Source organism: Cervus elaphus, chromosome 5 (assembly GCF_910594005.1).
Source record: "Cervus elaphus chromosome 5, mCerEla1.1, whole genome shotgun sequence".
NCBI classification, from domain to species: domain Eukaryota; kingdom Metazoa; phylum Chordata; class Mammalia; order Artiodactyla; family Cervidae; genus Cervus; species Cervus elaphus.
Genome location: NC_057819.1, coordinates 13,914,911 through 13,942,375, shown reverse-complemented (window position 1 = coordinate 13,942,375; position 27,465 = coordinate 13,914,911). Strand labels below are relative to the sequence as shown.

At 38.2% G+C, this 27,465-nt stretch overlaps 1 protein-coding gene across 2 annotated transcripts in view; it reads left to right on the top strand.

Annotated features, from left to right (window-relative positions):
* Positions 1–27,465, top strand: part of MED13L (mediator complex subunit 13L) — a 285,924-nt gene that overhangs the window by 198,110 nt on the left and 60,349 nt on the right. For both annotated transcript variants that reach the window (XM_043901741.1, XM_043901742.1), the window contains exons 5-7: positions 22,454–22,599; positions 25,119–25,313; positions 25,701–25,889. In XM_043901741.1, coding sequence (XP_043757676.1) covers positions 22,454–22,599; positions 25,119–25,313; positions 25,701–25,889 — 530 coding nt within the window. The remainder of the gene's footprint in view (positions 1–22,453; positions 22,600–25,118; positions 25,314–25,700; positions 25,890–27,465) is intronic.

The window sequence follows — 27,465 nt, the reverse complement described above, 5'->3', positions numbered from 1 at the left end:
GAGTGGGACAGGAACTACTAGTGAGACCCCTAGAGCTGGCTGAGAGACCCTGCAGAACCCTTGAGCTGTCTCTGGATGGTGTTACTGCTGTCAGCGTCTCAAACCCCATTATCTTAATCTAGTTCCTTTAATTTTGTGTTTTTAATCACTGACATTATTTTAACTTAATTTATATTGATTATCAAGAACATATCACTTGTACCATGTAGCTGAGCTAGGCAGATTGTTGGCTAAAGGAAATCCACTTACCGAATAAAACGAAAGCAGCAGATTTCAGCCCCCCATCAGTATTTTTCTACAAACTTGTAAAACAGCTAGCTCAATAGTTTTATCTTTAATTTTTTTATCTCCTTGTCAGTAGGGTGTTTGTCCTCCTTGTGTCTGAGGTAAGGAAGGCATTTTCGGTTTTCTTTTTAAAAAGAAAATTTTAATTCACTGTACACAGATGGAAACAAAAAAGAAATATTATGCTAATTTTCTCTGCTATCAAAAATTTCCTTATGAAAGAGACACCATATGATATCACTTATATGTGGAGTCTAAAATACAGCACAAATGAACATATCTATGAAACAGAAACAGATTCACAGACGTAGAGAACGGATTTGTGATTGCCAAAGAGGATTGGGGGTTGGGGAGGAAAGGATTGAGAACTTGAGATTAGCAGATGCAAACTAGTGTATATAGGATGGATGAGTAACGAGGTCCTACTGTATAGCATAGGGATCTATATTCAATATCTGTGATAAACCATAATGGAAAAGAATATGAGAGTGTGTATATGTATACACACACACATATATATGTATGTATAACTGAGTCACCTTGTTGTAACATAGCATTGTACGCCACACATTGAAGTATACGTCAATAAAGCTTTAAAAATAAAAAATAAATTAATAAATAGTGCAGATTCCTAAAAAACAAAAAATTTCCTTATGGATTGAACAGGTATATTTTGTTAGATTTTCATGCGTTATTCCATACATGTTAAAATACTCATACATGAAGTACTATTGGAGTTGTATTTGTTGAATTATTCAGATTCATTTACCAAAGAAGATAATGGAATATAAGGTAAATGCATTACAGATATTAAGTGTCTTTTAAATGGCCATTCCAGCTGTTTTGGGAGGTAGAATTATTTGCCATTCGCTTGGATTTTGCATCACAGTGTTAACAATTTCTTGTGTGATTTTTTTTTTTTCCTTCAAAAGAGTCAGTGGAGGAGAATTCAAGTGCCTTGCATATAGATACTCCGTGTGTGTGTGTGTGTGTGTGTGTGTGTTTAACAATGACTATTTAAAATTAACTGATTCAGCTTTTGAAAATAAGAGAAGAATCAGGACTTCTTTTCCTTGTGTAAGAACTATAAACCAGCCTATCATATTTGATTTAGACATGGTATGTTAGAGAACAAATAGAGTAAAATGGTTGAGTTTTAATATTAGTTTTACAACTAAAATGTTTTATAAACCTGCATAAGTCTCTTCCAGAGTAGATTTTATAATACGTTGACTTAGAAATATCACCATTCAGTCACCTAGTTTTTATTGATTACCTACTACGTCTTGTTATTGGTGATTTTGAAAGACTGGTTAAAAGCTTGTTTGTGCATTAATAGTTTTGTTGCATTAATATGCTTCTTTTCCATTTTTACTGGTAACTTGTCTAAAGATGGCTACTGATATAGTAGTAACTCTCAACTTGAATCCTCTTTGGTAGTCATAATACTTACTGGGTTACTTATTTGACAGTCTCGTATCTTGATTTTAATTAAATGATGTTCAGTGTAAGATTTATAGAAGAACACCAAATATGCTATGCCTCATACTTTGCATCACACTATAGATTTCAGTACTGACTGTCCATAGACATAAGTCATAAGTCTGCACAGCCTGGTAAAGGAGAGAAGCTGTCAGACTCGGGGCTCTTAAGAAGTACCTGTGATTCCCCATGTAGAAGCTGTGCAATCTCTGCTGCCAGAATGGTGGGAGGGAATTGTCCAGAGCAGCTCAGATGGGGCCTGACCTGACAACGGAGCCCTCTGGGGATGTGGTAAGGTTTTCACTTGCTGTCTCAGCCAGAGGGTATCAGTGCTATCTAGGCCCAGAATTAGGACAGCTAGATTAAAAATAGAGAAGAGAAAGGAAAGGTACACCAGTGTTCAAAAAGACTGTCTAGCATTTTATGATCTTCTTTTGAACAGTCTCCTGAGCTGAATCTAGAAAGCATGTAGCATTTTACCTGTTGAGATTCACCATCTGAGAGTCACTGAAATAGAATAAGAGTGCATTTTGCCCAAACACATGCAGAAGGTTTTTCTCCCTTGCATTTAACTGCTGGGATTTCCTTTTTAAAGTAATCTGGAGGGTCTCTCATAACCTCCCTGTCTGTCTGTGGCACTTTCAATTCTTGCTTAGCAAGAGGAAACTAGACAGAGGAGTGTGAGTGAATCCCAGCCACCATGAACTCAAATTAAGACAGACGCATCCTGCTGATGGTAGCTTGTTAGCTGGTGTGACTTCACATTCTAGGGCCAAGATGATGGTTGTTGATGATGAGCTTTGGTTCACGTGTTTAATCTTGATTAGCAGTGCACTGTTCTATTCCTAGATGAAAAACAGACAAATGACTTGTGTTCTTTCTATTAATAAATGTTTCTTTGATGTGACTATTCTAGGGATTAGAGAGTAATGACAATCATTCTTTTTCCACCTGATGATTATTTGTAGGTCAGAGTTGTCAAACAAAGTCTCAGAGGTTGTCACAGTTCACATAGCCAGCAAAGTAAGTCTTCAATGTGACAGTTAATGTAGTCAGGCTTTTGAATTTCTTTCTGTAGACTGTATGTGCTCTTCAAGTTCAGATTACCACGTATATCACGGCCCCTTTTAAAACTATTCCTCCTACTAGTATTATAACCTGATCTTGAACTTTTACCATTTGATTTCTCTGTGTTGGTGTGAAGTGAACACAGAGCTAACATTGACTGTGCGCTTTCCTCTCTTTGGAATTGTTTGAACTGGCAGAGCTCCTGAGTCAGCACTACATTTGGATTATGCCAAGATACAGACTCCACTTTTTTTCACTTCTGGATCTATATCCAAAGTTAATCGGTTAAAATATTTAGAAAATACTCACTTATGGACCATTTGAAAAGTACTTACATTTGCTTTGGAACTTCTGAAATTAAACCCTGCATTTGCAATGCATGGTGTGGCCACTAGAATACAAAATTACTCTTGTGGCAAGTAAGATCCAGGAAAGAAAAGGCACTTCCTTCTCTTGCTGTTGGTCAAAGAAAGAAGTAGAATTCTAAGTCACATGAACTCTTAATGCTTTCTTGAAGCATTTATTTAGAGAAAATAGTCTTAAATATGGACAGCTGCTTTACATACAGTGGTAAGGAACTTAGGCAACACATGACTATGGCATTGGATTAACCCTGTTAATTAGGCTTCAGAGTTACTCAAGGAAGAGGACAGAGCTTTGTGGCATGGTGCCAAACACAGACCAGTTTGAATAAGATACATGCTTTTCTTTTACTTCTCCCCTTTCTCATTGTTTGAGCATCATCAAGTCATTCTGATTTTGGTTGGAATGTAAGAGAGCAATCTGATAGCAGTTGGGGGAGGGGCTGTATAGAGTGGTTTTGTGCCTGAATATATATTTTATACATAACCAAAATAAACAGATACATGCATTACACATACCTCAAAAAGGCAGATGAAGGGTGCATTCTTGGCTTCAGGTTTAACTTGCCTGCTTTAATTAGGAAAATGATGACACTTACACTGATTATGCTAACATGTTTTAGAGCATGTTCTACTTTCCGTAAGAGATTTCTCTGGTAATGCATTTCTTTTTCTATTACCAAACATGATTAATGTGCCACATAGTGTTAACTGTGCTCTTTCCCCAAAGACATCAAATGGGAGGCAGCATGTAGAAGCTAAATTATTCGGAGACGAGTCAGTGATTGATTTAAATATAAAAGGATTAATTGGTCCCTGAACCAGACTATTAAACTGTACTGTGATCTTGACTGAAAGTGGGAGAATTACAAGTGCATTGCATAGAATAAATTAATACATTTTTCATGGCTTTAATCCTTTTTTCTGTATTGCTTATTGTGTTTTTATGTACTGCACTCTATTGTGTGCTTAATTGATGCAGAGGGGATTCAGCGTATAATGATTAAAAGGGGAGAGGGATGGAACCATCCATTGAGTTTTAAGGTGGTAGTTCTTCCAGGGTCGCTGAAAATATCTCCAGGGAAAGACTGTTTCTAAGAACTCTTACCAGTGATAACCCCAGGCATAGGAGTTGTTACTGAATAAGAAATTTAAAAGTTTGCGTTCTGTGAGTACATTGTTCAAGATGGACTTTGGCTAACAGGGTAAATGGGCTTCCCTAGTAGCTCAGATGGTAAAGAATCTGCCTGCAATTTAGGAAACCAGGGTTTAATCCCTTGGTCGAAAAGATCCCCTGGAGAAGGAAATGGCAACCCACTCCAGTATTCTTGCCTAGAGAATTCCATGGGCAGAGGAGCCTGGAGAACTACAGTCTATGGGGTCACAAAGAGTTGGACACGACCGAAAGAGCTGGACACGACTGAGCGACTAACACACCTGCAACAGGGTAAATACAACCCTTTATCCTTGGGACAATCGAATTGAGATGTCAGCTTTTGAGGGTAAGCAGTGTAATGGCACTATCCCCAGTGAAACTTTTCTTTATTTTGTATAACTTTCTATTCAAATAATATTGATTTTTCTCATTCTGACTCACAAGCTGATACTTCAGTCTGACAGGATGCTGTTCTTGAAGGTTATCACATCAGCCTCATGTCTCCTTTCCAGGGAGAATAAATTTGTGTTTATTCACCTCTGTTATATTGCTCCTTTTATAAATAGGTATTCATGTAAGCTCTGCTTTCACAAAGTAATCCTGGTAACAAAAAGAGAGCAGAACAGTTTGGTTTGGCAGACTGGATTTAGAATTCATAGGGATGAATTAGGGGTTTGGGGTTAACATGTACATACCACTATGTATAAAATACATAAACAACAAGGACCTACTGTCTAGCACAGGGAACTGTACTATATTCAGGATCTTGTAATAGCCTATAATGGAAAAGAAATGGAAAAAGAAACATGTAGCTGGACCACTTTGCTGCATACCTAAAACTAACACAACATTGTAAATCAAAGTGTAACTTGAGTTACATTTTTTTTTTTTTTAAGTTTGTATTTGTGACTTCACTAGCAGTATACATTTCAAGTTTCAGGAATGGTGTCTTCAAGATACTTCTCTTTACCCTGTCTCAATACATCTTTCTCTTATAATTTGATGTGCTTTGCCTTTCTGTAAGTATTCTGCTTCTGAGTAATCATCCCATATGGGATATTTTAAAATAGGCACAACTTACCTGAGAATCAAATTGTAGAATTATCAGAATCTGAGGATTGAAGGCACCATTGAAGATCATTCTATTCCTTTCCTTTTTCAATATGCTTGAATTTCCTCCACCACACCATTAGGTATAGCAGACATAATGGTGAAAGTCGCTCAGTTGTGTCCGACTCTTTGCGACCCCGTGGAATAGTCCATGGAATTCTCCAGGCCAGAATACTGGTAGCCTTTCCCTTCTCCAGGAGATCTTCCCAACCCAGGGATCGAACCCAGGTCTCCTGCATTGAAGACAGATTCTTTACCATCTGAGCCACCAGGGAAGCAAACATATTACCCTTCTTGTAAGCCATTTTTTATTTAAAAAACCCAGTGAGAAAGTCTTTATATTGAATTGAAATCTATTTTTCTGTAGTGTCTTTATCAACAGTGCTTGACCACTGTACCTGAGTTCTTTGGTATACCATGAAATTTTGACCAGTGTGTGAAATTGATATTTGCCACAATTAAGGACAGCACATACTGTTGCAGCAATAATTGTAAAATATTGTGTTAAACAAAATAGGTTTCATAACATTTTATGCTTGACTGTGGCTAGTGTTTCATTGTTTATATCTCTTCCCTAGGTTGTCTTATCTTTGTTAAATATCTCCATTTCCTTCCATTATTGTCATGTTGGGTGGTTTTAAGTTCTTTTGGTTATTCTCTTTTGAGTGTGCTCCAGTTTACTTAATATCGTTTTAAAATGTGGCATCCAGAATTAAACTGAACATTCTATTTACAGATTTATTATCTTTTCAGTTCTGGAAATCAGAAGTCTGAAACGGGTCTTACTAGACTAAAACCAAGATGTTGGCATGGTTGAATTCCTTCTTGGACACCTTTGGGGCAAATCTGTTTCTTTGCATTTTCCAGCCTCAGAGGCTGCCCACGTTCCTTGGTTTGTGAGTCCCTTGTGTTGTCAAAGCCAGCGGTAGCTTGTTGGGTCTTTCTGACCTTGACTCTTCTACCTCCTTGAACAATAAATTAAAGACTCTTGTAATTACATTGGGCCCATTGGATAATCCCAGATAATCTCCCTATTTTAAGGTTATTTGATCAGTAACCTTAATCATCTGTAGCCTTAATTCCCCCTGGCTGTATAGCATAATGTAGTCACAGGTATTGGGGATTAGAACACAAGCATATCTGGGAAATCATTATTTTATTTATCATAGTCAATAAGATAAATACTCATGCTTTTACAACTCATTTAACCTAATGAGGTCCAGAATGTTAACATTTTGCTATATATCTTTCATATTTCATGTGTATAACTTTTTATTGATGTATATAATATACAGTACAAAAAGTACATGTGTCGTAAGTGTATAAAGCTCAATGAGTTTTTCCAAATTGAGTCCATATGTTCCATGGGGTTGCAAAGAGTCAGACATGACTGAGCGCCTAACACACATGCGCGCGTGCGCGCACACACATACACACCCCTGCTCCTGCACAAGAAATAGATGTTACTACTACTGCTACTGCTAAGTCACTTCAGTCGTGTCTGACTCTGTGCGACCCCATCCCTGGAATTCTCCAGGCAAGAACACTGGAGTGGGTTGCCATTTCCTTCTCCAATGCATAAAAGTGGAAAGTGAAAGTGAAGTCGCTCAGTCATGTCCACCTCTTCACCACCCCATGGACTGCAGCCTCCCAGGCTCCTCCGTCCATGGGATTTTCCAGGCAAGAGTACTGGAGTGGGGTGCCATTGCCTTCTCCGATAGATGTTACTAGCAGCCCGAAAACCTCCCTCATTCTCTTTTCCAGTCACTGCCTCTCCCCTCCCAAGCATAAGCACTTGTTCCAGCAGTTTAATGTGTCTTCACATTTCATATAAATAGAATCCTACATAGGTATCTTTTTGTTTCTGTCTTCTCTTGGTCTGCATTGTTTTAGTTATTCAGGTTGTATGTGCAGTTGTAGATCACTTATTCTGATTGCTGTAGAGTATTCCGTTTTGTGACTATACCCCAGTTGATTTATCTCTTCTATTCTTGATGGGAGTTTAGGTAGTTTCCAGTCCTGATAAATGTTTAAAGTCAGTAAATAATACTGTGTCAAAGTCATTCAGTGAGAGAGTGCTAGATGTGATGGAGTCTTGTGTTTTGAGTGGGTGACCCACCCACATTTCTCCCTCACTTTTATTAGCATTACGAAAGGGGAAAATTACTTTAAGTGGAAATCTCCAAATTTAATGTAAAATAGGTTGTCTGATTACTTCATTTATTGTTACTTAATATTGTCAGATTAGTCAGATATTAGTCAGATTTCTAGGTGTGATCACTAAATAGAAAAACTGGTATTCAGATGATAATTTGAATCAAATAGTATTTTATAACTTCATTATTTGTTTTCAGTTAATTTTATTACTAAACTTAGTAATAAATCTCTTTTTAAACGTGGTTTTGAAAGGAGAAAATTTGAATGGGTTAGTTTGAGTCACTTAAATTCATTAAACCCTAAACTGGAGTGAGTATGTGCAGGCGGAGTGTGGGGGAGCTTCTCTCATCAAAACAAACAAAAATTAAGAGAAGTACACTATAGCTTATCTTTACCTATTGTTTGGAGAAAGATCATTAAAACATATGCTTCACATACTGTCTTACTAAAAACACAGTAGCCTTTCCCCCACTCCCCCCCACCCCCCCATGAAGAACCTGAGGATGTCAGAACAGAAGCTGAGTTGAGTTACTTTTTCTGTATCTGGAGTCTGTCAAGCTCAGACCGATGTGCTCTCACTCATCCCCTTGGCTGTAACAACTGTCGTTAAGCGAACATCTCTCACATGTGATCTCTCGATCTTACCTCTTTCCTTAGTGATGCATCCACCTTCCTTCATAGTGTGCCTGTCTGCATGTGCTGTTAGCCGCTTTTTTGAAATAGACTTTGAATCCACGTTCCCCCTAAGTCTTTACTGCTACCAACCTACTCTCGGCTGTGCCTTTCTCTAAGCCAGCCTTCAAGCTGGTCTTCCTGTTCTACTCTTATCTCCTTCATAATTATCAAGAAAGTAACTAAAAGTGATCCTTTCAAAATATAAATGAGACCATGGTAATTCCTTTGCTTAAAACCCTGCAAGATTTATCAGTGTATTTAGAATAAAACCCATGCCCCTTCTCAGTATTGAAAGGTTTACATGATCCAGCCCCTGCTCACCTATTTGATCTCATTTTGTACTTATCTCCAAGGTGGTGGTAAAGAACCCGCCTGCCAGTGCAGGAGATTTAAGAGATGCAGGTTTGATCCCTGAGTTGGGAAGATCCTCTGGAGGAGAGCATAGCAACCCACTCCAGTATTCTTGCCTGGAGGATTCCATGAACAGAGGAGCCTGGCGGGCTACAGTCCATAGGGTCACAAAGAGTGTCGGACGCGACTGAAGTGACTTAGCACACAGCAGGCCATTCTGGTGCCCAAATACAGTAAGCTTGTTCCTGTACTTCTGGCTTTTGTATGATCGTCTACCTAGACTTCTCTCTCTGAGGTCTCACCAGGGCTGACTTCTCATTTGCCTTTCCTCAAAGAAGACCCCTCCCTTACCCACTGCTGCCTCCCATCTAATGCGTCGTCGCTTCTCCCCTTCCTCTGTCCACTGCCACTGTTCAACACAGCTACCTTGTTTTGTTTTCTTGTGGCTTTTTGTCTCAAAATTATCTTTTTTTTTTTTTTTTTTTAGTTCTACCACTTTATTGCTACCAACCCATCTCCCTCCACCCTCGTGCACACATGGTCAGTCATGTAATCCCATAGACTTCAGCCCGCCAGGCTCCTCTGTCCATGGACTTTTCCAGGCGAGAATACTGGAGTGGGTTGCCATTTCCTTCTCCATCAAAATTATCTTTTAAAAAAACTTTTCAACTGTCTGATTGCCCCAGCTTTCAGAATTTCAGCTAGAATTTCAGCTCTGTGGAAGTCAGGACTGTATGCCTTCTTCACGGTGGTACAGCTGGCATTTTAGGGCAATGCTTGCATATTTGTAGAATTAACAAATAAACCAAAAGTTGCCTGAGCAAATGATTCTTGATAATGAAAGGAGGTTCTCTATCAGAATTTTTTTTTCCCTCTAAACCTTTTGCAAATCGGTGCTCTAAAAAAGAAAGGAAGAAACATCCATAATTTTAAGCATTCAGATTTTTGATAATGACCAGATGCTGATTGTATATCACTGTCATTAAATAACTGCTTATGTAGCTACTGTATATAGTACACCAGTTTGAAGAATGAATACTACTGGGTGTCTGGGGTATACACTAACTTTTTAGGTGCTCCATCCATCACCTGAAGGATCTTGTGTTTTCTGTTACTCTTAAGTGAGATGCTAATGTCATCCTTATTTACAGCAACTAATGACTCTGTTAGTTCCAATATCTACTTTTCTTTGTATATCATCACTGCTGAATTTTAGGAAAAATTGTTTACAACTGTTAAGAATCAAAGTTAATTCTATTTGGAATTTGTTAAACATATTACAAAACTTGTAGCTGTCTTTGACTTCATAGTCTTAAGTAGATTGTAAGAAAAATGTAGAAGCTTCTTATGTTTATTTTTGTTGGTTCTAGCCAGCAGATTTATTTTTCTTGTGTTAGGCATAGGGGAGTTGGGATGACAAGCAGTGCTGGTGATTAAAGGCTGCACTGTGTTTTGACTAAAGAAAAGGAAAACGTAGCTTCTGGTGTAGGCCTGTGGCATGGGAAGAGTATGGAGGATAAATTCTTGCTGATAACAGCATTCTACCGAGTAAGTGTCAGCTGCAATTTTATTTTCCTTTAGTTGGGAAATCTGTGACCTCCTTTGAGTACTGGTGAGTGGAGACATTTTGCAGCAGTGCTGGGTATAAAGGACTCTGCGCTCTGGTTGGCTAATGCCAAATGTTGGAAAGCCTGTAAAGAACGTGCCCAGCCACTCTTAGTGTCAGCTGCTAGATGTGAAATAGAGCGATATAAGAAGTTAGATGTTTCTCTTGCTTTGTTTATTGTAGACAATATCTTTAAAATGTGACTAAAACGGTCACTGTAAGTAGAGACATAAAATAACTTCATCATACTGTTTCTTTATGTATTAGCTCTTGTTACATACACACTGTAACTTAACTAGCACTGTCAGTCTCTTAAATAGAATTGGGGTATGAGAGAGAAGCAAAATCTCGACATGGATCCTTGTCTCTTTTACCTGCCTCATCTTGTTCTGGAAGTATTTAAGGTAGTTTACATATGATCAATATAATGAGGCAGGAAAAAATAGTGAGGGTTGATATTCATAAGTGATGGAAAGTGTAGTAATGGAGTATGGAAAGATAACACTCTGACAGCAGAAGGGCCGTGTGCCTGGCTGCTGCTGCTGCTGCTACTGAGTCTCTAAGTCATGTCAGACTTTCTGTGACCCCAGGACTGTAGCCTGCCAGGCTCCTCTGTCCATTGGATTTCCCAGGCAAGAATACTGGAGAGGCTTGGGCATTTCCTTCTCCAGGGGATCTTCCTGACCCAGGGACCAAACCCCAGTCTCCTGCTTGGCAGGCAGATTCTTTACCACTGAGCCACCTGGGAAGCCCTGTTTACCTAGTACTAATTCATTAGTAGATTTTCTTTCTATTTTATCCTCTCTCTTTCTCTCTCTTTTTTTTTTGGTTTGATCACATAGGTAAAGTCCTACTTGCTGTTGTTCACCTGATGAATGGCACCATAGTGGAATTCCCATCTGCTTTATGCTTTCTGGCAGGTCGTTTCTCCCACTGTGAGCTGCTTGTGGGAATCTAGACAGATGTCAGAGGTCTGTCCCTATGTTTCCTTCAAGCTGGCAAGAATTCCACCATGTCTGCCACTTAGGCTCCTCCTCCAGCAGCAGAATCTGTCATAGTGATTGGATGTTTGTGTAAAATATAAGCGAACAGTCACTGATTTTAATATGTACCATTCACATGTCTTTTGTACTTTGGGAAGAAATAGTATTTCAGTTTAGCAGTAAAGAGCAACAGAGAAAGGCTGGTTTATGATCTCAGCTATATATATATATATATCTGTAGCCCACCAGGCTCCTCCGTCCATGGGATTTTCCAGGCAAGAATACTGGAGTGGGTTGCCATTTCCTTCTCCAGGAGATCTTCCCGACCTAGGAATTGAACCCGGGTCTCCCACATTGTAGGCAGACGCTTTACCGTCTGAGCCACCAGGGAAGTTCATATATATAAAGTCTTAGCTATTTTAGTGTCAGTTCAGCCTTTTTCTTAGCAATATATAATGCCTAATTGGTATAAATATTTAATGAGAAAAATGGTAGAAAATGTATGTGGTTCCCTATACCCTTCCATTACTCTAGCCTTCCCCCTTCCCGCAACTTTGTTACTGTCTTTCAAAGTAACGAAAAATGGATTAAAGGTTTTGTTTTATACTTAATAAAAGAGAAAAGAATCCAACCATGTCTTAAAGTGAGCAGTAAAAGTGCTGTAGTAGTTATGAGTTCCCTAATATAAATGTCACTTTCATTTGTATTCTCTGCCAGGCACACTCCCATTGAATTTTCCAAGGGTTGTCCAGCGATTGAGACTAGATAATCTGGCTTAGTTTAGTAACCTCAAGAGAGATTTTAAATAAGACAACTTTCGTAAATCTCCTCAAATATTGTGTATACCAGCTTCTTCAAGCACACTTCACTGACTAGAGTAACTCTTACGTCAATTTTGGCATCTTGGAAATTACCTAATATAGTTTGTACCATCAGGATGAGAACCTGTCACACTCTTCCTGCCTTTGGAGTCAAAGACATACTGAGTCAGAGCCTCCACACTGTCATTTGCTTCTTGTGAGATGCCCAGGGAGGAACATTCAGTCTTTAGGCCACCGGGGCCCTGTTTTTGCATCAGTGCAAGAGGTGCTGCTGCTCTTTTACCACTGCAAGACCAGTGTACCTGGTGATGGGGAAGAATCACGGCACCACTCCTGTGCCCAATTTACTGCTGAGGACCAACCTGGGTTTGAGGTTTGGCAGGGTGGAAGGGAAAGGTCATAGAGCTCACTGATGTAATTTCTCATGTACATGTGCATGTGTGTGTATTTATAAATTTATGCACATGTATATGTATTAAATACATATATACCTGTGCATTACATATGTATATACCTTTGTGAAGAAAAACTGTTCTTTGAGGCAATTTTGTATTCAAACAATTTAATTGGTTAACTATTTTTTAGAAGGGCGATTATTCATAAAGTTGTACTTGATAATTTAACAGTTATAATGCAAGTACTCCTGTTTTTTGTTTTTTAAATTATGTGCCATTAACTTTTCGGGACATTTTTATTGCTTTTATAATCAGGTCTAACTTCTGATTTAAAGGGAAGATATATGAAATGGTGAAAGAATCTCAGGATTTTATAAAATAATTTGATCAACTCTTATTTGAATATTATAATGTCACCATCTTGTAAAAAGGAGATGAAAGTTAAGAACTGTTCAATAAAAGAAAGGTCAGTATGCCAATGAGCAAAGGATTCACCATAGTCTTTGTGAAGGCTGACAAAGTAAATGGTATATTTTTAAGAAAAGGAAATGATAAAATAACATTAGCAAAATATTCCCAAATGAGGATCTATAGAGTGAGGCAAATTACCTCTTGCAAGAGATTTGGTTAATGACAACTTGGAAAATTTTAAGATAATAAGTTCATAACACAAAAAGCATTTAGGTGAAATTATCTAAATGCATTCTGCATTGTGAATCTGTTATCAAAACACTTTTACACCCTGAAAAGAACAGGAGTTTATTAATATTCATAATGCATTTTGAAAGCACATGTAATACTTGTATTCTGAAAACTCAGTGTAAGAAGTGAAAAAAAAATTGTAAGATTTAGAATATTGTAAGAGTAAAATGATCTGGAAGATAGTTCTTCCTTTTTTGCATTTTTGCAAGTCTTTTCTCAACAACACAGATACAACCTACACCAACCCCTTGTATTTGCCAAGTAAACAGTTTTTAAAGTTGCTTTATTTTCTATCACTGGAAATTACATTACCCTCCTACTAATAATAATTAATCTTCCCACTTAAAAAATATTCATTGTGCACATCAGTTTTTCTTGTTCTCCTCATGATGGAACTTGCTAAAAGAAAAGTAATTTACTCTTTGGTTATGAATAAAACTGCATTTCGCCGTGCAGTGACTACTAACTGTTATATGTCTAGGTGCTGAGGATTCATAGGGCAGTGGGACAGATATGGTTCCTCCTTTTGGGGAGCTTGTTTTATGGTGAGGGAGACCATCAAAATAACCAATTGCAAATTATGACAGTCTTGTGAAAGAAATAAATTGGATGATGGAATGATTGGATGGGCTTCCCCAGTGGCCCAGCAGTAGAGAATCTGCCTGTAATGCAGGAGACATGGGTTTGATCCCTGGGTCTAGAAGATCCCCTGGAGGCATTCAAGTACACAGTTTTAACTGAGGGCATCCTACCAGAATTCCTTAGTCTTCTAATTTCTACCTCCTTTAAACGTTTTTTGGTGCTTTGCTTAAAAAAATGTAAAATACCCAAGGGCTGATTCTGGTCTTATTTCTACATGCCTAAGTCCAGCATAGTGTTTGATACAAGATAGATAGATGTGCTTAGTAAATACTTGTTAATTAAATGAGTTCTTTTGATAATACGGGTGCCAAACAAGAGGTAAATACTCTCAGTGGCAGAGAATAAAGAGGTCTCTGTGAAAAGAGCTTATATGAGAAGGCCTTTTGTATGAGACCATATAAAAGAGCTTATATGGAAAAAGTAGAAGTGATATTGGACTTTGAAAGATGGGATTTAAGGAGAGTGACAGAGTGGGGAAATCGTGTGGAGTCATGGAAATGTAGGTGAGATGTGCACAGTATGAACTGCCTTGGGCCCCAGGGAGAGTCTTACCATATCATACGCCCCAGCTGTCAGTGACACTCCCAGGCAGGTTCCCTTTAGAAGACCAGATGGGGAGAGTGTCAGGAGGTTCTCAAGACCAGGGGTAGGTTTCCCCTAATGTATTCTTGACTGGAAAATCACAGCTTTTTTTTTGTTCCTTTCCCCCTTTCCCTCTTGTTCTTCTCTGTCTCATGACTCAGAATTCCATGCTTATTTCAGACTCTCCAAATAAAATGCCAGAAAATTTTAGAGGAAAGGTACAAAGTATCACAAACTCAAGTGATTAATGCAGCATCTTCCCACTCCAAACACCATGTTAAGCGTGGGAATACAAAATGGTAGATAAAACTTGACTTTTGTCCTCACAAAAGTTTAGATGAACTAGACGTAAAACTTAGGAGCATTGAGAGGCTTTGGCTGAGATATATACAGAGTAGTTTGGGTGCGTTTTGCCAGTTCTGGGACTTTAAAGGTGATTTCTTGGAAAAGATGAGAAGGAATTAGGTGATCAAGGATGGTAGAAGTTTATTCTAGACAAAAGAAAAGCGTGAACAACAGCAGAGGTGTAGGAAGCAACAGAGCCTTTGCAGTAAGTGTCTAGTCTTGCGCCAAGTGGTCACTGCCTCAGGGGTCCTTCCTCCCTTTGGTTTTCAGGATTGTGTGATGGTACCCCTCCCTCCTTGCTGCATAGGCATCTGTCTACTTCCTTTCCTCAAATCAGTTGGCTTAGTAGTTTGTCTTCTTTTAATGTGCTCACAGAACAAGTTTGATTTTGTTAATCACTTCTGTCACCTCTCTTCCCCCCCCCACCCCCCGCTCAAGTTTTTGTGTTTTTCTCATTATTTTCAGCCTTCTAGTTTCATTGAGTTGACTTGTTTTTTGTTGTCGCCCCCTTCAACTTCTTGATTTGAAGGCTTATCTCATTTATTTTAAGACCCTCTTTTAGGCATATAAGGATATAAATTACTCTCTAAGCACTGTATCTCTCTGATTTTGACAAGTATTACTTTTGTTGTCATTCAGTTTTAAACATTTTGTGATTTCCATTGTGATTTCCTCTGTAACCCATGATTTATTTAGGGAGTGCATATACAAGTTTCCAAACAGAGGGATTTTATTTTAACCTTAAAAAAAAAAAAAAGCAAAAACTGTTGATTTCTAACTAAATTGCACTATGATTAAAGAATGTATAGTCTGTGTGATATCAGTTCTTTGAAATTTTGGATTTGTCTTGTGTTTTAGTTCTCAGTCCTTTTTTGTACATCTTCTATGTGTCCCTGGTAAAGAACAGATTATTTATTTCTTAAAAGCCAACATATACACTTGTTTATATATTTTTGTATTGTTTTTGGTATTCTAAGTAATTTGCTTATTAAATACTGAAAAAAGTATGTTGAAATACTTATCAATTAAAGATTTGTCAGTTTCTACTTGTAATGCTGCCATTTTTTCTTTATATATTTCTAAGTTATATTGTATACCATATGGCTGTGTACATGCACACTCAAGATTGTTTAAATTTCATAGTGAATTTCTGTTCATTATTCTATAATGATGAACCTGTTTTAAAAATGTTCTGTTTATTGCTATTTCTATACCAGCTTTATTTTTATTTGTATTCACCTGCAATATCATTTTCTGCTTTTTTTTGTTCAGTTCAGTCGTTCAGTCATGTCCGACTCTTTATGACCCCATGAACCACAGCACGCCAGGCCTTCCTGTCCATGACCAACTCTTGGCGTTTACCCAAACTCATGTCCATTGAGTCAGTAATGCCATCCAGCCATCTCATCCTCTGTCACCCCCTTCTCCTCTTGCCCTCTTTCCCAGCATCAGGGTCTTTTCAAATGAGTCAGCCCTTCACATCAGGTGGCCAAAGTATTGGAGTTTCGGCTTCAGCATCAGTCCTTCCAATGAACACCCAGGACTGATCTTCTTTAGGATGAACTGGTTGATCTCCTTGCAGTCCAGGGGACTCTCAAGAGTCTTCTCCAACATCACAGTTCAAAAGCACCAGTTCTTCAGCTCTCAGCTTTCTTTATAGTCCAACTCTCGCATCCATACATGACCACTGGAAAAACCATAGCCTTGACTAGATGGACCTTTGTTGACAAAGTAATGTCTCTGCTTTTTAATACGCTGTCTAGGCTGGTCATAACTTTCCTTCCAAGGAGTAAGCGTCTTTTAATTGTATGGCTGCAGTCACCATCTGCAGTGATTTTGGAGCCCCAAAAAATAAAGTCAGCCACTGTCTCCCCATCTATTTGCCATGAAGTGATGGGAGCGGATGCCATGATCTTAGTTTTCTGAATGTTGAGCTTTAAGCCAACTTTTTAACTCTCCTCTTTCACTTTCATCAAGAGGCTCTTTAGATCTTCACTTTCTGCCATAAGGGTGGTGTCATCTGCATATCTGAGGTTATTTATATTTCTCCCAGCAATCTTGATTCCAGCTTGTGCTTCCTCCAGTCCAGTGTTTCTCATGATGTACTCTGCATATAAGTTAAATAAGCAGGGTGACAATGTACAGCCTCGACGTACTCCTTTTCCTATTTGGAACCAGTCTGTTGTTCCATGTCCAGTTCTAACTGTTGCTTCCTGACCTGCATACAAGTTTCTCAAGAGGCAGGTCATGTGGTCAGGTATTCCCATCTCTTGAAGAATTTTCCACAGTTTATTGTGATCCACACAGTCAAAGGCTTTGGCATAGTCAATAAAGCAGAAATAGATGTTTTTCTGGAACTCTTTTGCTTTTTCGATGATCCAGTGGATATTGGCAGTTTGATCTCTGGTTCCTCTGCCTTTTCTAAAACCATCTTGAACGTCTGGAAGTTCACGGTTCATGTATTGCTGAAGCCTAGCTTGGAGAATTTTAAGCATTACTTTGCTAGCATGTGAGATGAGTGCAATTGTGCAGTAGTTTGAGCATTCTTTGGCATTGCCTTTCTTTGGGATTGGAATGAAAACTGACTTTTTCCAGTCCTGTGGCCACTGCTGAATTTTCCAAATTTGCTGCCATATTGCATGCAGCACTTTCACAGCATCATCTTTTAGAATTTGAAATAGCTCAACTGGAATTCCATCACCTCCACTAGCTTTGTTCGTAGTGATGCTTCCTAAGGCCCACTTGACTTTACATTCCAGGATGTCTGGCTCTAGTTGAGTGATCACACCATTGTGACTATCTGGGTCATGAAGATCTTTTTTGTACAGTTTTTCTGTGTATTCTTGCCACCTCTCCTTAATATCTTCTGCTCCTGTTAGGTCCATACCATTTCTGTGCTTTATTGAGCCCATCTTTGCATGAAATGTTCCCCTGGTATCTCTAATTTTCTGGAAGAGACCTCTAGTCTTTCCCATTCTATTATTTTCCTCTGTTTCTTTGCACTGATCACTGAGGAAAGCTTTCTTATCTCTCCTTGCTATTCTTTGCAACTCTGCATTCACATGGGTGTATCTTTCCTTTTCTCCTTTGCTTTTCACTTCTCTTCTTTTCACAGCTATTTGTAAGGCTTCCTCAAACAGCCATTTTGCTTTTTTGCATTTGTCTTTCTTGGGGATGGTCTTGATCCCTGTCTCCTGTACAGTGTCACAAATCTCTGTCCATAGTTCATCAGGCACTCTGTCTATCAGATCTAGTCCCTTAAATCTGTTTCTCACTTCCACTGTATAATCAGAAGGGATTTGATTTAGGTCATACCTGAATGGTCTAGTGGTTTTCCCCACTTTCTTCAATTTAAGCCTGAATTTGGCAATGAGTTCATGATCTGAGCCACAGTCAGCTCCCGGTCTTGTTTTTGCTGACTGTGTAGAGCTTCTCAATCTTTGGCTGCAGAGAAGATAATCAGTCTGATTTCGGTGTTGACCATATGGTGAGGTCCATGTATGTGGTTTAATTTTGCATGTCTGGTGTAAGTATTACGTAGATGGATTTAGTATTTTTCAGCCATTCAGATGATCTTTATCTTTTTGATAGTGAACAAATTATACCTGTATTTCCAAATTCACCTTACAGTTGTCTTCTTAACAGCAGAGTTATTTATAGATAGGTTATTTAGTGATATCAGTAGTAGTACTACTATTATACTAATCATTTTATTTACATGTTGATTATTTGACCTTAGTCAGTAGAGGGAGAAAGATAAGGGAGTCCTAAAGGAGTAACATGCTCTAGTGAAGAGCAGGTAAAGCTGTGGAAATCAAGGCAGAGAGTGTGGGAGTCCCTTCACAGAGAAAAGGAAAGTTATCGTCCTCCAGCGTTCTGGGGAAGAGTGAGGTGAGTGCAGCAGCAGACAGGTACGGTGAAAAGGAGAGGAAGGATTCCTAAATTTCACGTCTGATTCCAGCTGTGCTGCTAAGAACGGCATTTGCAGGCCATACTTTTTATCCTTATCTTCTCATCTGTAGGATGAGGAGAGTTAACTTTTATGTCAGACAACCTGAATTTGGCTTTTAGGCAGGTTTCTAGATCAGGGTAATATGGTAGTTGTTATGTGTCTGCATTTTATAAAGACATTTGACATAGTAATCTTTCAGGTTGTCCTTTGTAGACAAGAAACTGTACATGAGTGGCAGCACTTGGGAGAATTTGTAACTGGAAAATTACCTGATAAAATGACTCAGGATTCTTTCCTCAGTATAGTCTCATTCACCATTTTTAGCACTGACATGGATAAAGATATTGATGCTTGCTGATTAAATATCCAGCATGTTAGATAACAGAGTCAGAATCAAAGATGATCTCAGCAGGCTTCAACTAAGAGCCAAATGTGGTGAGATGAAAGATTGTGGGTTCCTCTAGTTGGGCCAGCAGGCACTGCACAGGATGGGAGGCGGGGGCTTCCTTCAGATCCTGCCTCCATTACCTTCTGTGTGACCCCTGGCCCCACATTCAAAAAGTAGAAAAGAGTATTGAGAATCCTTTCTTTATCCCCTAGTCATACCACTGCATTCCCCAAAGGCAGCCAAAATTATTAGGTTTTTAAAGTGAATCCTTCCAGAGAAATTTTATGCCAGGGTAAGCAGATTGTGTGTGCATATATTTTTGTCCCCACTCTCGCATTTTTATACAGATGGGTGTATATGATTCACAACAATTTTGTACCTTGTTTTTTCTTTGATCTTTTGAGATTATGTGGTAGGTTTTTATGTATCAGTGTTTTCTTTTAAGTGGTTACACAGTATTATTTTGTAGGGATGTATCATAGTTTAGTTAACCAGTCCTTTACAAACGGGCATTTTGTCTGTTTTTAGTTGTTAACTATTACAAGCAATGCTGTAAGTTTTATCTGTGTAGTCTTAGAAGTGGCAGAAGTCTCCTTAGGTCATCAGTATTGTCCTCCTTGCCCTCTTGTTTCTTGTAATCTTAGGGGAAAAAAGAATTTTGTAGCTGAAAAGGATTTATGTGCCATAAAGTTCAGTGATTCTCAAAGCATGAACCTTGAGCTAGGAGTAGCAGCAGCAGCACTGAGAATTGGATAGAAATGCAGATTCTTGGGGCTCATTCTAGACATTCTGAATGAGAATTTCTCGGGGTGAAGGAGCAGCGGTTTGTGCCAGCATCTGACTTGACATATGAAGAAGCTGTGATCAGAACAGTGAAGTAACTTACCAAACATTATGTAGTTACTGGTGGCTTCTGTTCTGTTTCCCCCATAACTTGTTGTTTTTCTTGTGTAGTTTTGTCTCTTTAAAAAAAAGCATGTTTTGTTTTTAAAAGTTATCAATATAGAAAATAGGTCATTGATTCACTTCCTACTGTTTTCATTTGTGCTTTTCTGTGTCTTTTGGAACATAGCAAATTCAGATTGAATTCTATTTTGAGGTTTTTTATCTCGATTCTTTAGCTTGAGTTGACTTTTAAAAAACCAAACCTTAAATTGGCTCCCCTTTATTTTTTGCATGGCAAGACTTCTGGTTGTCTCAAGGGTGACCTCGGACTTCTTTTTTCAGACTCCTTTCCCATCATGTCCTGTCTCTCCTCCATTTAGAATTTCTAAGCTATATCCTGTTCTTAACTACATCTATTCCTTGCCTCATATTCCCTCTCTTACTTTTTCTTTTCTCTCTACACTGAAATCAAACGTTCATCTGATTTCATCTGCTTTGAAGCATTTGGACTTCCAAACTGAAAAAACCAGTACACTTTGGCCTTCCCATGGCATTTTGGTTTTCTGTTTCTTACTTGACTTCATTTTGCTGATAAGCGTTTATGTCGGTCTCAGTTTATACACTCCTTGAGGACAGGGCCGTAGTGTATTCATTGTCACTCTGCAGACTTCTTGCGCCTTTCTCACTTCCTGGTTGATAGACAGACGCAGGTTGTGTTTGTGTTCATGCACAGCTGGGATCCGGTGGAAGAGCAAGCATGCTCTGGGCTGTACTCAGAATCTGTAACTCTCACCAGTGGCCTTATAAATATTCGGATGATTGTGTGGGTTAATAGGCATGAGAGGGATATGTCAGCTCCTCCTTCTCTGCTGGATTTTATAAACGAAAACGACCAGTCCACAGTCAGTTGATGTGTATGTTGGTGTCTTACATGCCTGGAATAATGTGCTTGGCGATGCTATGTGTTCAGTGTCATTTCCATAAATGAAGGACAGCACATTGTTGACACTACTGTATACTTGTATACATTTAAGTTACATGCATTGTTTCCTCTTTGTGAACTTGAAACTTAGACATAAGGTGCTAAGGAGATGTTTAAATTTATTATCTTACGATTACTCTGGCGTGCTAAGTACCCAAATATCAAGTCTGCTGCTGCTGCTGCTAAGTCACTTCAGTCGTGTCCGACTCTGTGCGACCCCATAGATGGCAGCCCACCAGGCTCCCCCGTCCTGGGATTCTCCAGGCAAGAACACTGGAGTGGTTGCCATTTCCTTCTCCAGTGCATCAAAGTGAAAAGTGAAAGTGAAGTCGCTCAGTCGTGTCCGACTCTTTGCGACCTCATGGACTGCAGCCTACCAGGCTCCTCCATCCATGATATTTTCCAGGCAAGAGTACTGGAGTGGGGTGCCATTGCCTTCTCTGAATAGGAAGTCTAGGTAGGTCCTATTGAGGAAGCTGCACATTCCAGTAAAACACAAAATTTTCTCAGATCATTGCAACGTACTTGTCAAGGAAGACTGTATTAATATATGCTTCCCTGTAGGAATAGAGTGAAAATGTTGTCATTTTTATTTGTTTTCCAAAATCATTATAATTTTATACTTAAATTTTAATTTTTTGAGTGGTACTCAAAGTATACTTTATAATATTTTAGAGAACTTTTGGAAAGAAGGAAATCTTGGAAGATGAGTTTTCAAATGCTGGTTGCCTAGAATAGAGTGATTTTGGTTCATCAGGCAGATGTTCCTATAAGCTGTCCTGAGAAATGGAGATGCTATGGGTGGCTTAGGGCCAAAGTTAACAACTTTGAAAGAATGTGCCACTATAGTAATTTTGAAATTATTTTTCTCCAAGACACATCATTTTTTCAGTTTTTAGCAAATTGTGTGGAAAATGGCAAAGTGGAATGCTTTAATAAAATTTTGTGATCAGAGGTAAATTGTGAAAATTAAATATAATCAATTACCAGTCCATTTAGAAACACATTATCTTAGCAGTTGTATATGGGAAATTTACATATAGCAGTGTTCTTGATTGCTATTTTTAGATCAATAAGTTTAATAACCTTATTGTAATAAGATTGTAAATTTGATCTTATTGTTACGTCATACCAAACACAAGCAAAACTATTTTGTCATTGTTTCTAGTCATTTAAAAGCCAGTTCAGATAGTAATACACAAGAAGGTAGAAAAATGTTATTCTTTTTCTGTCCTTAGGAGCTTATAGTTGGAGACTCTATGCAAAGGAAGCAGAAAGCATTCTGCACAGTAGTTTTCAGTTTTGCAGTGAAACCTAACTTTCTGTTTATATGGCATCTTTAATTACCATTATCATTATTTGTCCACAGCTGACTGAAAGTTTGTGCTTGTTAATATCATCCAGGGCAGTCTGTGGTGGATGCTCGATAAAGTAAAGCTGTGTCCCGTCTGTGTTCCTGTCTCTAGCACCTATTTATTTCCCACAGAAATGTAGAGCTGAGTTCCTAATTTTGTCTTTTTCTAGTGAGCATTTGTCCTGTGCATTCACATTCTTTCTTCACGGGGAAAGTAATGTATGCACAAGTGTGGAGATTGCCCAACACCAGCCAATTTATTTGATCAATGAGGAGCATATCCACATGGCTCAGTCTTCACCTGCACCATTTCAAGGTAAGTAAACAATGATGTCCCTCCTCTCCACCTTTCCCTACCCAGTGGATAGCCACCTTGCCCAGTGAAGTTTCATGGAATGAGGTAGTACCTGAAATGGACATGTTGAGCTAAGCAGGAAGGGTTAGTTTCTGAAGAAGAAAGGGAAGACCACAGGTAAGTGATAATAGCTTGCTCATTTTTTTACTGAAAGCTTCCCTCAGCTACAACTTGGTCTTAAGTGTGTTGAAGAATAAAGTGTGGAGGATTTCCTGAAGATCAAAATCTTATAAGTTAAAGATTTTCCTTGTTTTCTTTGGCCTATGGTTTTAGGACTGTAATGACTAATAGAGTTACTATTAAGCTTTGTACTCTGAAATTTTAACCAAAATCAAATTCCTGGAGTTGTATAGTCTGTAGTTTCTTTATTAATACCTTATTTTCTTTTAATTTTAGACTGCATTGGTTGTAGATATTTGGTTAACTTACATTCATATTTTCACGAATGCTCAACTAATTACCTAGATATCACCAAAATAACACCATGTTTCTTTTTTTCTAACTATATATTCTAAAGCTTTGGTTTTGTCTTTGGAATTCATAATTTTCTATGAATAACTCTTTTTAAATGTTATAATATTAAATTGAACCATATAGAAACATCTTTTTTTTTTCTTTTCTTTTCTTTTCTTTTTTTTTTTTTAGTTTAATCTTATCAGTTCTAGAGATGCCTGGTTGAAATAGCCTTAGTATATCACAAAATGTAATTTTAAAAAACATTTGTAATAAAATTGACTAAAGTATTGTATTGGTATAATAGCCTATTGATGTAATAGTCAAATGAGTGTTTAGCCTCCATATTATTTATGTTGGTTTTTGGTCTTATACAAATGATTGTAAGTTAATTTGATGAAGCAGCTTTTTCTTGCCCTAAAGATTGTTAAAGCTTTTTTTTTTTTAAGGTAAAAAAGAACATTGAACCTCATGTAATTGTGTCCTGATTATTGCCTGCGTTTTCCTCCATCTAGCAACACATTTAAAACTGTGTACTTTATTATTCTGTAGTTTTTTGGATGTTTTATGTATGAACTGCTATATTATTCAAAACAGCCCAATTCTCAAACTGTGCACTTGAGTTGTACAGTATGCTTATTTTTTGGATTGTCAGGATTATTTAAACACTGTGTTTCCTTGACTCTGAAAGTGCTGAGGATCATCTGACTTTAGATTTCGTGGAGCAAAATAAAAGCATTTACTTAAAATAACAAAAGGAATTACCAGTCATGAGAAAAGATGACTAACCTTCTAAGTCGGGAAAGATAATATTGGCCATACTTGGTCCCTGTAGACTACTTACTTTAAATATTACTGGTTTGTTACTAATATCGTGAATCGTGGAAGACTTTGTGGGGCATTATCCTGCTTATTTCCCATGATTGGTGTAGAGAAGGTACATTCTTAGGGCAGGTGTTAGCATATAGACAATTATAGTGAACATAATTAATCATATTGATGTGGGGATTTCTTAGAAATGTTAAAACAGGAAAATTACCCTTGGTTAGCTGTGTTGCTTAGATCAGTATTTCTCCATTTGTATGCATACAGAATAGCAGAAGGCAACATGAAATATGTGATGTTTTTAACCATCTCTGTCTTGATTGATGTGATATATCATCCAGCAGTTAAGAAAAAACTGTCTCCCAAAAAGGACCCCCCCAGTTAATGCTTATGCTGAGATTTGTTTTTATAATCAGGATTAAGGAAAAGTGACTTTTATCCTTAGAAAAGTGTTATTTGAAATGTCAAAATACTCACTGTGAGAATAAGAACTGACTTACACAGTGTTATGTTAATTGCATTTTTGTGTCTAGCTCAGTGAAAATGACATCAAGGTCAAACAGTGAAAGAGTAAGAGAGAAGGACTTTTTCAGTCCTTTACTTTACGTAAAATAAATTTTATTTTAGAGTTGTTTAATCAGCAGACTTTCTAAAATGGTTTTAACTGCAATTATACTTAACTATGTTTCAGATTTGGTACATTAAGACTTTTCTGCCAATAGACATTTTATTTATATCTTATTTTTAAATTACCTCAAATATTTAGGAAGTCTCAGGAACTCACAGGGTGAGCGTCAGGTCCCAGGCTGGTTTCGGGATATATGTATTGAATGGTCTTCTTTCATGGAAGATTCAGGATTCACAGTGTATGAGCTATTGCCAAATTGATGTTTATATGCTTTAATGTATAGATAGATAATGTGTAGATAGCTTATATATTGTGTGTTGATGTACTTGTCTGATGGTGTTAATTATATCTCCTCCCATTTGATTTCCTTCAAAAATTGATTTGAGTTGAGAGGCATGTAAAAAGTATTAAAATGAGAAATTTTAATTACACTTAAAAAGGGGTTAGGAAATAAAGAGCAGTATACATCAAATGATAATATGGCTCACCCTAAAACGACCGTGTATGTAAGCATTACACTTAAGTAGGAATTATCATTCTGATGTGTAACATATGTTTCTCCTGTCTGCTTTAGTACTGGTAAGTCCTTACGGCTTAAACGGCACGCTAACAGGCCAAGCATACAAAATGTCAGACCCAGCCACCCGTAAGTTGATAGAGGAATGGCAGTATTTCTACCCAATGGTGCTGAAAAAGAAAGAAGAAATGAAAGAAGAGGAAGAGTTGGGATATGATGATGATTTCCCCGTGGCAGTAGAAGTAATTGTTGGTAAGATAAAATGTTTTGCCTGAAGAACTTAATTCTGTATTCTTCATCTTGCTTAATTTAAAAAGATAATCATTCAGATTCATCAAAAATAATCTCCGTAATTTTCCCATCTTTTTGAATTCTCTTGGTACAGTGATATTTGCTGAGTAGTTATCTTGCCTGAAGCACCAGTGGTCCCTGTATTCCAAATGCTATTATGATAGTGTTGGAACACATGTTTAAATAGCTATTAACTTATGAAAGGATGGAACTTATCACTTTTGGCAGTACCTAATGAGCGTCTCATTTTCACCACTGAGCTTTGACTCTGACCACTGGAATAATAAGTTCGGCAGTTCTGGCGTGACCTTTTTCTCAGGCCTATTCTCTCGCTTGCTTTCCTTACAGGTGGTGTTCGGATGGTTTATCCTTCAGCTTTTGTGCTGATCTCTCAGAATGACATCCCAGTTCCTCAGAGTGTGGCCAGTACCGGGGGCCACATTACAGTTGGGCAGCAGGGGCTTGGGAGTGTGAAGGACCCAAGTAACTGCGGGATGCCTCTCACCCCGCCCACTTCTCCAGAACAGGCTGTCGTAGGTGAGTACGATCCAGGAACATCCTGGGGGGAAGCGATCCCAGAAAGTCATGTAGCACCCCTGCCACAGAACAGATGAGAGAACACACGGAGAAATTCCTGGTTGAAGAGATGGAAATAGACTAATGTGGGATTTTACAAAATAGAGAAGAAAAATTGTAAACAGTTTATGTGCTTCAGAATTTTAATTGTGTCTGTATTAGTCTTTACTCCAGTTAAACACCTTCGTTATTTCTCTTCAGTTCTACACATGCACCTACCCTTTTACACTGATGTGCATGTGTGCACACACATGCATCAGGAGGCGAGATGTGGTGACAAATACTAACTCAGAGAATAGTTGACGTGCTTGCCCAATTGGCTGTTGCCAACAGGGACAAGTCTTGGGTGAATACTCTTTCCTTGTTATAAAGTTAGTCTGACATCCAAGAGCTCTGAATAAATGCTTTGTCCTTTGAATAATCTGTCTACACAAATGACAGATATTAATTAACTTCAAAAATTTGCCCATTTCAACATTCTTCCTTCTTGAGAAAATTCAGATATTATTTAAATTGGGAAGATGTTTCCTTTGTCAAGTAGTATATATTCTGTATTAACTTTTTTGTTGCTAATAGTTGACTTCATTTTAGTTAAAAATATGGTCACTAAGAAAAGGATAGTCATCACACTTGAGCTGAAGTAAGATTATTTATAGGTATTTAATGTGGGCCATATTGGCAAGAACATCAGTAAATGAAGTCTTGTCCTCTAAACTTTGAAAACAGACTATCAAGCATGATACATGCTCATCACGTGGTAATTTTCATAAGAATGAAATAAGACAGTATTTAAAAATTGCTGCCATAGTGCTTGGCATGTAGTGACATTCAATAAATGTGCATGGTTAAATAACATATTGGGGGAAAGTATAGACTTTGTGATTGAATACACCTTTTAAACCCTAGCTTTAGTTTTTACTAGGTGAGGGACCTTATTTAATTCTCATACTTGTTTTGACACCAGTTTCCTTCTCTGTTAAATTCTATAGTTTCCAGGACTGTTATGCATGTTAGATCGTGTACCTGACATGCTTGATAAACAGTAAAGCCACATACAGATAGTAGTGCAGGAATTCACAGAAGTGCTCAGAACTCCAGTTTCAACACAGTATTTTTATCAGCTTCCCCAGTGGCGCTAGTGGTAAAGAATCCTCCTGCCAGTGCAGGGGAATGTAAGAGATGTGGGTTCGATCCCTGCGTTGGGAAGATCCCCTGAAGGAGGACATGGCAACCCACTCCAGTGTTCTAGCCTGGAGAATGCCATGGACAGGGGAGCCTGGCAGGCTAAGTCCACAGGGTCACAAAGAGTCAGACGCAGCTGAAGCAACATAGCACACACATTAAGTTATCTGGAAGGAATAGCTCAGCTATTGTGTGGGGGACATAAAAATGATGTAACCTGTAACATGTAACATGTAACAATGATGTAACATGTAGCCTTTGGGGTTTTGGTTTTGGGGGCATTGTTTTGGCTGGCCTACACGGCTTGCAGAATCTTAGTTCTGCCACCAGGGACTGAACCTGAGCCCCTTGCAAT